This window comes from Scheffersomyces xylosifermentans (assembly GCF_036884685.1).
Source record: "Scheffersomyces xylosifermentans strain CBS 12540 chromosome Unknown RJT20scaffold_1, whole genome shotgun sequence".
Lineage (NCBI taxonomy): Eukaryota > Fungi > Ascomycota > Pichiomycetes > Serinales > Debaryomycetaceae > Scheffersomyces > Scheffersomyces xylosifermentans.
The window spans coordinates 2,587,487-2,600,416 of NW_027042939.1; the positions used below are offsets into that span (position 1 = coordinate 2,587,487).

The window sequence follows — 12,930 nt, forward strand, 5'->3', positions numbered from 1 at the left end:
TGTTGCAGGGCTAGTAGAAAGTTCATCTGTTCTTGGATTCACATTAGCCACTTCTTGAGTATGCATATCCATAATGTGTGTAAATACACTCACCATAACGATACAGATTGATGACTATTTAGATCTTGCTGCCTCCAACCTAAACGAATCAGTTCTGTCCCCCACATATAAAGTTTTTTCGTAAAAAAATTTTTCACTTCTATGATACTCGGATAGGGGCCAACTACCAACCCGAGACATCCTTTGAGCCTAACATACAAAAATAATCATGGTAAAATAATCATTGTTAATGCCTCCGTTCTAGCTTGAAATTTTTTAATGGAATAGGCTGATGACGTAAAAGGACCTAGAAAAGGACCTGGACATGATTCATCTCAAGCAAGTTGCTGCAAGCTCCACCATATGTAAGTAAACAATTGGAAATGGACAGTATTTGCTCATTGGGCGAAGTATGTGTGATAAAATTTTATAGCGAGGAAGTCTTAACTTTTGTGGGAGTGTATTTTTTGACCCATGTGCTAGTTTTTGGAGCTCTTCTCTTCCAGCATATCGAATGCTTAAACAAAAAATACAGGTGGGCTCTGTAATACCTTTTAGGAACGCAAAAATGAGAAAAGAATTACTCAAATTTTTCATGACGATTACGAACCTAGAACGCCATGTTCTATTCCAATGGAGGATATATTAAGCTTTAAGATTTTCATTAGAGTTTTATCTGCATGGTTACCATTCCAATGCCTTGTGAGAATAATAAAAACATGCACTGTAGAAATAAGTGTTTTGTTTACTCAGAATTGATATCATCCCTATAGATGACTATTTATAAATTCTATGTATCTGTGATGACTTAGACCACTGTCTTCGTAGTCCTTAGGTATTGAACTTCGGTCGCATGCATCAGGTAGGTTTCAGGATGCCATGTATAGCTTTTACTTCAAATTATAGATATATGCAGGGACTTACATGTTCAAGCTTCTATGAATAATGTATCGTTTATGTGTAGTCTTTGTGTCAAGTGGCAATGGCACACTTCTTAGCAGCATTCTTTTAGCCGTGTCTATTATAGAGATTCTGTGGACGAAAACCTTACTACCCGTTGCTCTGCTGTCAAGAGAAGTATCGTTTGAATATTAGCTGCTGAACATGGAAATACTCGATCTTGTTTACGAACGCACTTCAGATTTTAAACTAATAATGGTATCGCCGAGGTTATAGAAGAGAGATATTTCCCCGGAGGAATGGATAATAGAATAAACAAACGGCACTTTCTTCAGCCTCTTTTCAGCATACGGCTCCGAAAGAATATCAGTTCATTCTCATGCTTCTTCTTAGCGGTTTCTGCAACATAAGGAATTAGTCCAATTTAAGCTTCGGCGGTCCCGATTTCCTCATTTGCGGGCGACATTCGATAATGCCTTAGTATGGAAGTGTCTACGAAAAGTCGGAGCAAATGCTCCCTCATGAAACGGTTGCTATTCAAGAGAGATAGCTTGCAAGGAATCCGCCGGTCTAAAGTGATACGATGTAGTTAGGTGGAAGCTTTGCCCATTTTAGTATTTTGTGGCAGCACACAGTATCAGTTTCATGTAGATATATTCTTGATATTTTAAAGCACATTAGATGTTCTTTGTGAGGCTTCGAAGAACCAGCTTTTTCACCCTACCTAAGTTTAAAATCAGGGGGACAAAATCATTGTCCATAGAAAATAATTTTTCGGAGCTCCATAAAATTCTCGTAAATCTTCCCGTATTGGGATATGCATTGTTGCTCAGTTATTTTCCTAAATTGCGTAAAAGTATCATCTACAAAATATTATGAAGCTAATTAATACCCTTTAATAATCAGATCATATTAAAAAACACCAGATTTACATGAAGGGGACGTGTGCTGACGTAGTTACAGATCCTTTGGCTTGGTTTTCGTCAAGCTCAAAATTGCCAGTCACTCCTTTTAATCAAGCAGTAAGGTTTCGTCTTAAGGAGCCTACCCCTAAACAGAAAATGTGCACTAAACATTAATTTGAGTTGATGGTTTGACATTTTTATCGATCAGAAAGCTACGTAGTAATAATAATTGGAATGATAATACCTCAGCCTAAACAAGAATGAGTCTATTATTTTCTATCGGCACAGAATCTCGTGAATAACTTTCACTTTTTGAAAACAATCTTCCATACATATAGAAGGAACGCTTAAACGAAGTTTCCATTTGGGACAAAGGTGATCTCTTGTCCAATGGCATTTAAGGGAGAGCTAATTTTTTACTTGATCATCTTGATTTTATTATTGCCTGGTGGAATCTATTATTTACCGTGTTTAGTCTATGTGGAGATCTAGATCAGCACTATAGTAACTATTTTTCGATCAACTATTCACGACAAAAGTTTTACTTGCGGATAAAGCAACGGCCCAGACATTGGTACCTGAGCAACGTAATTCTTTCTTTATGACTTGGCATCACAACCTCGTATGGTAGTTTGCTCTGCAGAATTGGACAACCCTTCTTCATTGTTCCATTATTGGAAAAAGGGCAACTATAAACAACATAAGCAATATAAACAATACACCGTACCGTTTTGATTGGTTTGATTATGATAGATAACTGAAGGTGGGCCAATCTACATTCACCGCTAACGCTTGCGTCAGCGTGTTGAAAAATCTCTCAGTACCAACAGCTGTGGGGCTCACAGTTTATCGAACGGAATGGGATCCAAAGCTGACATTATTTGTTGCGATACCCGTCGTACCGCACTAATAGTATTGTAAAGTATCAATACGCAATTCCTAAGGATCGAGCCGCACGAGACTACAGGATCCCGAATAGGAAACCTCTATGGCGGGCACACCATTATGATCAAAAATAATCGTCTAACACCAAAGCAACCCCCTCCCAAGCCTCGATGTTTACTCACAGAGGAGGAAGAGCTGAACGGCTATTGTCAAGATACGACAAGGTGTACTCGCTTCTAGTATATTTAAACTGGCTCCGCACTTAGATGAGGCTCCACTTATAGTCTGCATCCTGAAGTTGATATATTTGAAAAAACTCACTGAAGGAGTCCACACAAAAGACATGGAACAGGGAAGCTAGATGTGTATAATCTTGTGTTTTTATGTGGAGATCAAGTTGACGAAAAAGGAGGGGAGCCGTGGCATAGGAGAACGCCAGAATTTGCACCTACATCAAAACTAAGCAAAATAATCAAAACATAGTATTAGCCGTCTTAGGTAGTTGTGGCCCTGCGCATCCACGTTTCACCCTTATCTTGATCTGTCTAACTGGGGTGTATGCTATGCGACCTCCAAAACAACGTTGTATCGCCGAGCACTTCCGTTGAGCAACAATCACTGAGGCAAGGTAACAAATCTCTGCAAGTCATAGTATAACTGCAGTTCTGGAACTTCAGTGAGATTCTCATTTTTGGGGCCCTGTTGTTTGTGCCTATACTGTGGACAAGGACTAATACGGCACACAATAGGAGTAAGCAGCTGGATGAAGGAATAAGTACTCCCGATAACGAATTTCAGATTCTTGTGGTTTCAGCCGATCCCATTCTTAACCACCCATAGCCTCAGCAACAAAGCAACCTCCGTGGCAACACATTCCTCCTCGATCACCTAACGCACATAGATATGAATAGGAGTAGTCTGTCCAACCCACCCCCACCGCCTCCACAAAATTCTCCCACATCCTTGGTCCTCACCTGTTTGCTTTGTTACCTATATCTGGACATACATACAAAATATATCTCCCACCAATTGCGGCCTCTGGCAACCTTCAAATGGTGTGTTAATAGGGATCAACTCCTCATTTCGCCCCGCCCCTATTCAATTTTTTTTTGTGCCAGTTACCTAATTAGCTATAGTACGGTATACCGGTATACATATAAACGTCCCATGTACACTATATATAGTGTGGTGTGCCAGTTATAAACTCCATAGCCCACACGAGTACAACAGTTCCAGAAAGCTATTCATACCTGTTACTCCTACTGGTTGTTGTCTGTTTCGGTATCAATAGCTTGAGATCCACCACTACTTCGCAACATCCAGTGCCAGCCCCTCTTACCCCACGGTTTTTTCAAGTGTGGTAAACCTTTGCCCCGAAAAGCATCCATTACCGCTATCTACACCACTGGAAGAGCAAGAGCCACATACATAGCTCGAGTTGAGAAGCGCACAAGCAACGTCTATGCTAAAGACAGATACGATAGACTACCATACGTACCTCCCTCCCTACCGATCACTCTTGAACCCAACCGCTCGATATGATTATAGGACTCACTCGCTAATTCCGTTGAGTCAGAACGAGTTGAATACCCTTCACTCTAACTTCTCCAATAGAGGTAACCTTGTTCTCTCGTTCAATAAGGGATCAAAAGATGGGTCCGGTAACAGGGGAGGTACTAATAACAGCTCCTCTAATGGCTTCAAAATGAAATACAAATCTTTATTGGGAGACGTTTCTAGAACCTTATCAATGAGGCTAAGCAACCCCAATCTCATCGCTTCTGCAGTGTCTTCGTCGTCAGGCTCTCAAACAATGCCCAGTTCGAATCCGCCTACACGATCATCCAACGTAAACAACTCAATGTTTACATCATCGAAGTTTACACCACCTGCTCCCACAGTACAGTTCCAGTCTCTACCAATTGAGATTCTAGACTACATTTTTTCTTTGGTTGACTCTAAGTCCGACTTGAAATCCTGTTTATATACGAATAAGTTATTCTACTTCTTCGCAAAACCATACTACTATCAAGATCTCCACTTCACACTGACGTATCGCTTTGCGCAGTTTATCACCTATCTCAGACTTAACTCAGAGATCGGACAGTATGTCAAAACTGTCGATCTCTCCAGTATAAAGCCAGGTTACGATGAGGATATAGAGGAAGATGACGAGGCCCAGGAACAAAATAATCTTAATGAAGATACCACGGTTACGTCTGAACAGTCAGACGAATTTCCCTCCGGTACTGATAAGATCTTAGCTGGTTGGAGGGACTGGAAGTTCAAGAGCAATCCATTGTACTCCATTCACCCTGCTTCGTCGTCTGTGTGTTTGACGAAGATCTCATCGAATTCTCAAATCCTGATGATATCGTCCAAATCGACCGCATCATCACATAAATCGCTTTCGTCAAAGAGGTTCTCAAAACCTTTCAAATACTTCAAATCAAAAAAGAGAAGCCGGTCCCACTCTTCAAATGGATCTGGTCGAAAAGCGCAAAGATTAGAATTCTTGAATTTAGGTGATGGTCAGCATGATGCTACTTCGTCCATTTTGCATAGAAATTCGTCCCCACATCCATTGATTAACAAGTTTTTGTTGAACTACTCCTCCTCAAAGGATATTCCTATTGGATACTTGCTTCATTTGATCAATTTATGTCCAAATGTTGTTTCTTTGAACCTTGGAAATCTCTCATTGTCGATGGACTACGAGATCAGCAGGTCTACTATCTACAAATATCAGACTTTCGATTTAATGAATAATTATCCCAAGGACCTCCCATATAAAATAGATGAGTTGATGCGATTTGCTGACTACGATGACCTTTCGTTTGAAGGAAGTATACGTAATGGGAGCTTCCATAACAACGGCAACTTAGAAAACGGTAGTTTTCAGGGAGGCGTCGCTGCTTCGATAAGACAGAATGCGTTTTCATCCAGCAATTTCTTTAAATCGAACCAGTCTTCCTCTTCAACTGCATCTTCGGTATACTCTATTACCACGTTCCTGAAGCCTATCAGGAAGTACAACAGCTTATTACCCCCTTTACCTCAAACCGTAGCGGATATCTCATATCTTAACAAAGGAGATGGTAAAGTATACCTAAGTGACTTGAACTTGAAATCTATAAATAATAACTACTTGAAGAAATTGAACGAAGAAGAGGTTCTCTCAGCTATCATCAGAGTTCATGGCTCGTCTCAGCGCAATACAGTTCAATTGTTCAATAACTTTCCAGGTAGCAGCAGTATAAATTTCAACCAAGGAGGAAAATTGAAATATCTTAACTTGTCACTGATGATCTGGCTCAACAAAGCTCTGGTCCATCGGTTCTTAGAAAGTTTGACTCAGAAAACAAAGCTGGATTACTACGGCTACTTGAGTGACGAAGAATGTTATGATATGGATCTAGAGTCAGTGTCTGACGACGACCTAGGTTCAGCATTTAATCCGGCCCACTACAAGCAAGAGTTGGTTATTGACTTGACCGACTCAGGCATGTATAAAAATCTTCAATGGGCAAAGAAAATCGATTTAAATACTCATGAGGGTTGTAAATTGGTTCACAAAATTATCAAGGACGAGTTGTATGACTCCTTTGATGAGTTTCTCCGTCGGGAGAGAGCTAGACGCGGCAGAATGGGCGAGAACTATTTAGCATAGCGGTGTAACATTACTTGAAACCTTCTGGGAAGGTACCAATACATGATAAAACAAGTGAACAATGTAGACAAGATTGAAGAAATTTCTGTAACGGGGAGCCAGTCATGAGGTATTAGTCAGTGTGGCCGTCGTGATTCGGATCAATTTTGTCTTTTGTAGTCTGCAATTTAGAAGTTTTCAATAGTGTTAGAAGTTTACAGGGTTCAGAAGGTAAGATTTATTCCATAATAGAGAGTCTCTTCAATAGTGTCTGTTGGAGACGGATTTCAGAACTTGAATTATACTTTTGATGCTTTTGAAAGATACTCCTGCTCAGAGAGTCGAGATAATATGTTTCAATCATAGTAGTGAAACAGTACGAAATCCAAATCTGTTTTCTATACATAAATCATATAGATTAGTATAGTAAAATAGATAAGTCAGTCTTATGATAATTGGCCAAGCACGAACAAGGCACCAATAACTAACTTCTTTCTGGCGTGTTGGTAAACGGAGGGATGAAGCGTGGCTCTGTGCAACTTCAAAATATACTTTGGGTCAAATTTATTACTAGTTAGGATATTCTACATTTCACCTTTCATGTCGGCAATTTATAGGATTAAGATTCTACTGTCTATTAATGGCAGTAAAAGCGATCGTACTAGCCAAATTTACGACATATGATGTCCCAACCAGTAGGTCATCACCATTTCATGGGTCAGCCTGCCTAGCATGCTAGCGGCGACCTCGAACAGCGATGGTTTTAAGGCTGGCTTCTCCGAGGGGACTGCTCCCCACGAAAAAACAAGATTTCTCTAGAAAAATTAAACATCTGCCACATCTGATTAGCTCCTAATGTTAACGCTAATGACTTGTTGATGAAGCAGACATTTAAAGGTCCCGTGCTTCAGAAAGAAAAGAACTCATAAAATCCTCTGCTTAATTCTTCTCTTTATATGCTTCGCCAAAATTTTCTCGCTCGCCTGAGTAATGCGGGTAACCCTAGCTCGCAGTATTCTCACTTCTTTTAGATATGACATATCATTCAAAATCTGTGATGTAGAAATGGATTCAAGACTGTTGTTCTGTATTGTCGTTGGTTGTAGTGGCCAACAGATATATCTTATTTTGGCTAGCTAGGTGAGATGTCGGATTTGTCAGCACAACTCTCTGCGTTTAAAAGCAAGATCAAAAGTGGATCTTCGGTGAGCTTGGCGCGGAGACCTATAATCCAGAAGCCCTCCTCCCCCTTGAAGACAAACCAGTCAGGGGATAGATTGAATGACGAATCCCGTAGTGGAACCAAACGTCTTGCCCCATCGGACTCTGTGACAGAGGTAATCAAAAGGCAAAAGGCTTCATTGGGTGAAATGTCTAGTTCACATCTCTCTACTCAACTTCATTTGGCTGTGGAATACATAAAACAGCATGACTTTCCAATATCAGTAACCAAGTTACTGAACTATCTTTCGTTTGATATAACTCATACTTTATTGCCGTTACTTCAGGAAATTGATCGTATCAAGTTTGATCCTGAAGCTAACACTTTAGAGTATGTTTCATTGCACAATATCAGAAATGCGGAAGACTTACTTGGTTTCTTAAGAAGACAGACCACATTCAAGGGAACTTCAGTCAAGGATTTGAAGGACGGCTGGGCCGGCTGCTTAACTGCTATAAATGACCTTGAAGCAGAGGATAAGATATTGGTTTTGCGTAACAAGAAAGAAAATGCTCCAAGAATGGTATGGGCCAACCTTGGAGGACCCTTGGGAACAATCAAGGAAGAATTCTTGGATATGTGGTCCAATGTAAAGTTGCCGGACCCAGATAACTTGTATCAAGCATTAATAGACCAGAGTTTGAAGCCTACGGGAGCAGACCCCAACTTGATCAAGAAGAAGCCACAGCAACAGGAGAAGAAACAAAAGAAGGCCAGAAGAGGTAAGATTACTAACACTCATATGAAGGGAATCTTGAAGGACTATACTGCGGTGTAAATAGCCTCTAAAAGCTGTCTCTCACGGATCTTTCTTTCTCAATTCATGAAACCTTAACGAAATAGAAATCTATTGTATATTACATTTTAGTTGAAGAGGCCACTTTTTTGGGAATTTTGGGAATTCTAGGAGTGTGTTACTCTAACGTGCATTTATATATTACTACTATTAAATATATTCGTCGATATATACATTTTATCACCTAGTAAAAATGCCATTATGCCATTTCCAAAAGCTGTGTGCGTAATCTCCAGCACAGGTGTATATTGAGGTCCGCGTTTTTTTTTCTTTTGTAAAGATCTATTCTGTTCTTAATGAATCAAGCAACAAGATGATATTGATTACCTCAACACCAAGCAAGAATATATAAGATGTCTGGTAAGTAGAAATTTGATTGAAATAAAAACTTGCTATGATGGCATGATGTCTTTTGCGGACACTCGATATGACCTGAACAGTTATTTTTACTAACACCACCCAGTCGATTTCAATACTGTTGCAACTGAGTTCTGCAACTTCTACTACCAACAATTCGACTCCGATAGGACTCAATTGGGTAACTTGTATAGAGACCAGTCCATGTTGACGTTCGAGACCTCTCAATTGCAAGGCGCTAAGGATATTGTTGAGAAATTAGCCTCTTTGCCATTCCAAAAGGTCGCTCACAGAATTTCCACCTTAGACGCCCAACCAGCTTCTCCAAGTGGCGACATCTTGGTCATGGTTACCGGAGAGTTATTGATTGACGAAGAGCAGAATGCCCAACGTTATTCTCAGGTCTTCCACTTGATTCCAGACGGAAGCTCCTATTACGTCTTCAACGACATCTTTAGATTGAACTACTCTTAGATCTAGCACCTTTGAGTTTCATGGTGATCATGTGTTACTAGCATAGCTTTGAAACAAAATAAATCGTAATTTGTGTATCTTTCATGTAGTACACCTGCTGCCTTATAAACATATGTGTAGCTGGCTCTTCAATATTGCTATGAACATTAATATTCCCATTATTAGCCTCTCACTCAGTGAACGCACTCTCCTTAATTTTCTCCCCTTTGAGACAAAACAGGACATTTTTAGATTTAGCTAAGAGTACAACGGTGTTTACATTTGGGTAGTTGATAATACCGCACCACATGATCAACAATGTCTTCTGATAACATACCATCGATTCCTAGAAGACCCGCCAAGCGCGTTGTGAATGAAGATGGGGTTAGCGATGTGAACTCTCCGTTGTCGGCAGAAGGCGAAAGCCCCAACACCCCCAGACTTACCTCGGCTGAACCAGAAATCCCAAAAAGACCCAACAGGCCAAAGATTTCGACGACCCAAACTGACGAAAGTTCCAATAGCAGCAACGTAGTCACTCCATCCTCAAGCTCTTCTTCTTCGATCCCCAAGATTCCGTCAAGACCTGCGAAGAGACCATCCAGACTGACGCTGCAGGCAAGCGTGGAATCCGTTGTGTCTCGAAGTGGCAACAATACGTCAGTCGTTGAAGAGGATACAGCATCCAAAGAGATCGATACTGGCAATCTGAGCGAGGAGGTTTCGAAAAATCAAACTAAAGAACTAGACCAATCGGAAGAGCTCTCAATAGCAAAGACGTCTACTGAAGAGGAACCCACCATTTCCCCTAGTGCTGTGTTGCAAGCTCATGCCCCTTCAGAAGAAGATGAGAGCCAATTGAACTCTTTGAACGACGATATTAATTTAGAGACTAATGGAGAAGGTGACGGTGATAAGACTCCTGGCAACTCTAACACCAAGATAACGTTCAAGGACGATGAGGAGGATATCTCGAGAGCAGGTTCTGACATTTCGAGCTTTAATGATGACGTAGAAACGGTGCTGCAAGAGAAGGACGATCAAGAATTGCATGAAAGAGAAGGAGAAGATGAAGATACGGTTGCAAATCTGAATGAAACTGATCCTGTAGCAGATATTTCGACACCAGTTGAAGATCATGATGCAGAATCCCCCAAGGAAGAAGCGGGTGATGAAAGCCTGCTTGCTACACCACGAAACGATTTAGGTGAAACTGATATCATCTCCAGCATTCCATCGGAAAATGAACTTACTCCACATATTCCTAGTCGACCAAGAAAGAAGGAAGATTCAGCTGAGGGAAAGGATGAAATAGAAACAGCAACATCAGAATCTGTGTCCCCAATTATACCCGCAATTCCTAGTCGCCCTAGGAAAGTTGTAGTTCACAATGGGAATACTCCTGAGAATAGTGATATTGCCAATCAAGATCTGGTTCAAGTGATAGCGAAATTGGAAGAATCAAAAGAAGTGGTAAAGGAGAAGCCGCATATCCCTGTACGCCCTAAGAAGAAGTTTTCTGTGCCTCTGTCGGAAGACGAAGCCGCCAAACCTAAAGCACCTCCTCCAAAACCCAAAAAGTTGGGTTCAAGAATTGCTGCATTTCAACAAATGCTTAGTCAAGAACCACAAGTTCCCAGTCCTTCCAGCAGCAGGGACATTCCCACAGCTTCATCTAGTGATGGCTCGAAGAAACTTTCATCCGACAAGATTAAATTTGCTGAGAACTTGAGAGGCATGATGGGAAAGGGTGTTGCATTGCCCGGTATGGCCAATCCCTTGATGTTCAAAAGGGCAGTAAAAACAGAGGAAGAAGATGAAGAAGCGGCCGATAAACCATGTGAAGGTTCGGCTGCAGAGCCTATAAGTAGTGGTGCCTCCAGAAGAACCAAAGGGCCTAAGGGAAAGAGGCTTCCAAAATCATTGAAAGAACCAACCACTATTGAAACTGATTCCAGGTTCATGATTGTATCTCATGACTTATGGGAAGTTAGCTTTGTGCCCTCGCTCCCTTCTGTACACTCAATAGCTAAGGATGAAGGCAAATTGTTAAAGGAGGACAAAGAGGCTAAAGAAGAAAACGACTCTGAACTTCGTCTGGCCGATCCCGAAATATTAGAAGATCTTGGAGAGGATGCTCAAACTACTACAGATCATACTTCAGGAGACGAAAAGGAATTGCATGAGGAGGTTATCGAACAGAAACCTGTTGATGAACAATTAGCAAGTACTGAGGCAGTCGGTGATGAAACGAGTGTTGTTGATGCAGGCTTTGGATCTGCTAGTGAAGGGACGACCAAAGAGTTTACCAATGAGGAAGTGAACTCGGAGGATATTCTCGATGTCTACGTTGCAGAGAGCCCTTTGGTAGAGGTTCCTCCTTCCTTTGAAGATACGAAGGTTGAAGTCTTAGATGAAGAGAGCAATACAGACATTTCCACAGATCACAATTCTAGTAGTTCCTAATGGGAAGATTCGATTAATAGGAATCTCCACTTCCAATATCATATTTCATTAATCAAAGTTATTTACAATCAATATAAACTTAAAAATCTATCGCCTTCTAGTTCTCTCATCTTTCCTATACCTCGGAATGTAGTTATATCCTGGCTTTTCTTCATCATCTGGCTCAGTTTTCTTGTTCTTGTTTCTATTTTCATCGCTACTGTTCTTTAGGCTTCTTGAAGTCGCTGATTCGTAACGCTCTCTTTGAAGCTTTGACCTCAAGTCTTTTACTCTCTTTTCAATTATGTCTTCTTCAACATCTTCCTCTTCAAGTTCTTCTCTGAGTTCTATGCATTTTACTTCTATTTCTCGACTTTTGTTATGGTCTATGATTTCAATCTTAGCTCCAAGTCTTTTAGCATCGATATCTATATCCTTTTTCTTGGCATTCAACTTATCTTTCTGTATCTTTCTCTTTTCGTAATGGCTTGCATTCTTTTTGGACTCATCATCAGTTGAAGCTAAACTTTTCTGTACATAGCCAGAAGTGCCAGAACCCCTAGCTGTTTGTAATCCTATTCCATTATATGACATCCCTTAGAACAGCAGGTGTATTGTGTTATTCTCCTCACGATCTTGTATTCGCCTGTAGACTTTCTTGCTTTAATATGGCCAAAAATGTGTTTTCTCTTACCTTCATCTTCACTCTTTGCTTTGTCTGGTTCCTGGGGTTGCAAGTCCGGGTAATCCTGTTATGATAAGGAGTTTTAATCTTGGAACCAGCGATGTGGCTCTAGTATTGTTACTGAAGATGATAAGTGCTTCCAGAAAGGGCAAATATTGATGTGTCATGATGATTTGGCGCCAAGAAGCTAAGTAGATCTTAAACTTGACTAAGACTAGTATTTTCCAGTAAATGGCTATTTCTTTACTTTTTTGCATCATTTTCAACTTTTATACGAATTTCAAAACTTTTTTTGTCTTTGACGTTTTATCTACTTTTTTTTAGAGCACGTACTTCATCTCAGGAGCCCTAATACCTAGCCTTTACAACCACTGACGAAAGCAACTCTTTTGATCGAAGCTATTCACCTCTCTTAAACTATGGAGGGAAGGATTCGAATTGCCATGGATTGATTACATAAGCTGTCTAACTCAGATTTCAAGTAAGGGCAAGTGGGAGATACGCGTGATTCGAAAATTTTTCGATAACGTGCCTGTAACTGCGATAGCTAAAATAGAAATTTGATCTTGTGAATGCGGGCATTCTTGTGGTAAA

General features: G+C 40.5%; 5 protein-coding genes across 5 annotated transcripts; 4 read left to right on the forward strand and 1 right to left on the reverse strand. All coding sequences in view use genetic code 12, as the record gives it.

The window, feature by feature from the left end:
* Positions 1 to 4,062: 4,062 nt before the first annotated feature.
* On the forward strand, positions 4,063 to 6,508 carry RJT20DRAFT_16437 (uncharacterized protein). The gene has a single exon (XM_064919178.1). It carries the CDS (start codon positions 4,192 to 4,194, stop codon positions 6,397 to 6,399), a length of 2,208 nt encoding a protein of 735 aa, XP_064777508.1. The 5' UTR covers positions 4,063 to 4,191; the 3' UTR covers positions 6,400 to 6,508.
* A 1,015-nt stretch (positions 6,509 to 7,523) lies between these two features.
* RJT20DRAFT_143898 (transcription factor TFIIE subunit) lies at positions 7,524 to 8,378 on the forward strand (the record flags this gene model as incomplete). Its single annotated transcript, XM_064918692.1, has 2 exons — positions 7,524 to 7,583; positions 7,644 to 8,378. The coding sequence occupies 2 exons, from the start codon at positions 7,524 to 7,526 to the stop codon at positions 8,376 to 8,378; spliced, it is 795 nt and encodes a 264-aa protein (XP_064777509.1).
* Positions 8,379 to 8,749: 371 nt separating this feature from the next.
* NTF2 (Ran GTPase-binding protein) lies at positions 8,750 to 9,227 on the forward strand (the record flags this gene model as incomplete). Its single annotated transcript, XM_064920405.1, has 2 exons — positions 8,750 to 8,756; positions 8,860 to 9,227. 2 exons carry the CDS (start codon positions 8,750 to 8,752, stop codon positions 9,225 to 9,227), a joined length of 375 nt encoding a protein of 124 aa, XP_064777510.1.
* Positions 9,228 to 9,524: 297 nt separating this feature from the next.
* On the forward strand, positions 9,525 to 11,672 carry RJT20DRAFT_132594 (uncharacterized protein; the record flags this gene model as incomplete). The annotated part of the gene is made up of 1 exon (XM_064918152.1): positions 9,525 to 11,672. The coding sequence occupies one exon, from the start codon at positions 9,525 to 9,527 to the stop codon at positions 11,670 to 11,672; it is 2,148 nt and encodes a 715-aa protein (XP_064777511.1).
* RJT20DRAFT_16485 (U2-type spliceosomal complex subunit) lies at positions 11,466 to 12,739 on the reverse strand. Its single transcript, XM_064919179.1, has one exon. The coding sequence runs from the start codon at positions 12,243 to 12,245 to the stop codon at positions 11,760 to 11,762; it is 486 nt and encodes a 161-aa protein (XP_064777512.1). The 5' UTR covers positions 12,246 to 12,739; the 3' UTR covers positions 11,466 to 11,759.
* Positions 12,740 to 12,930: the final 191 nt, after the last annotated feature.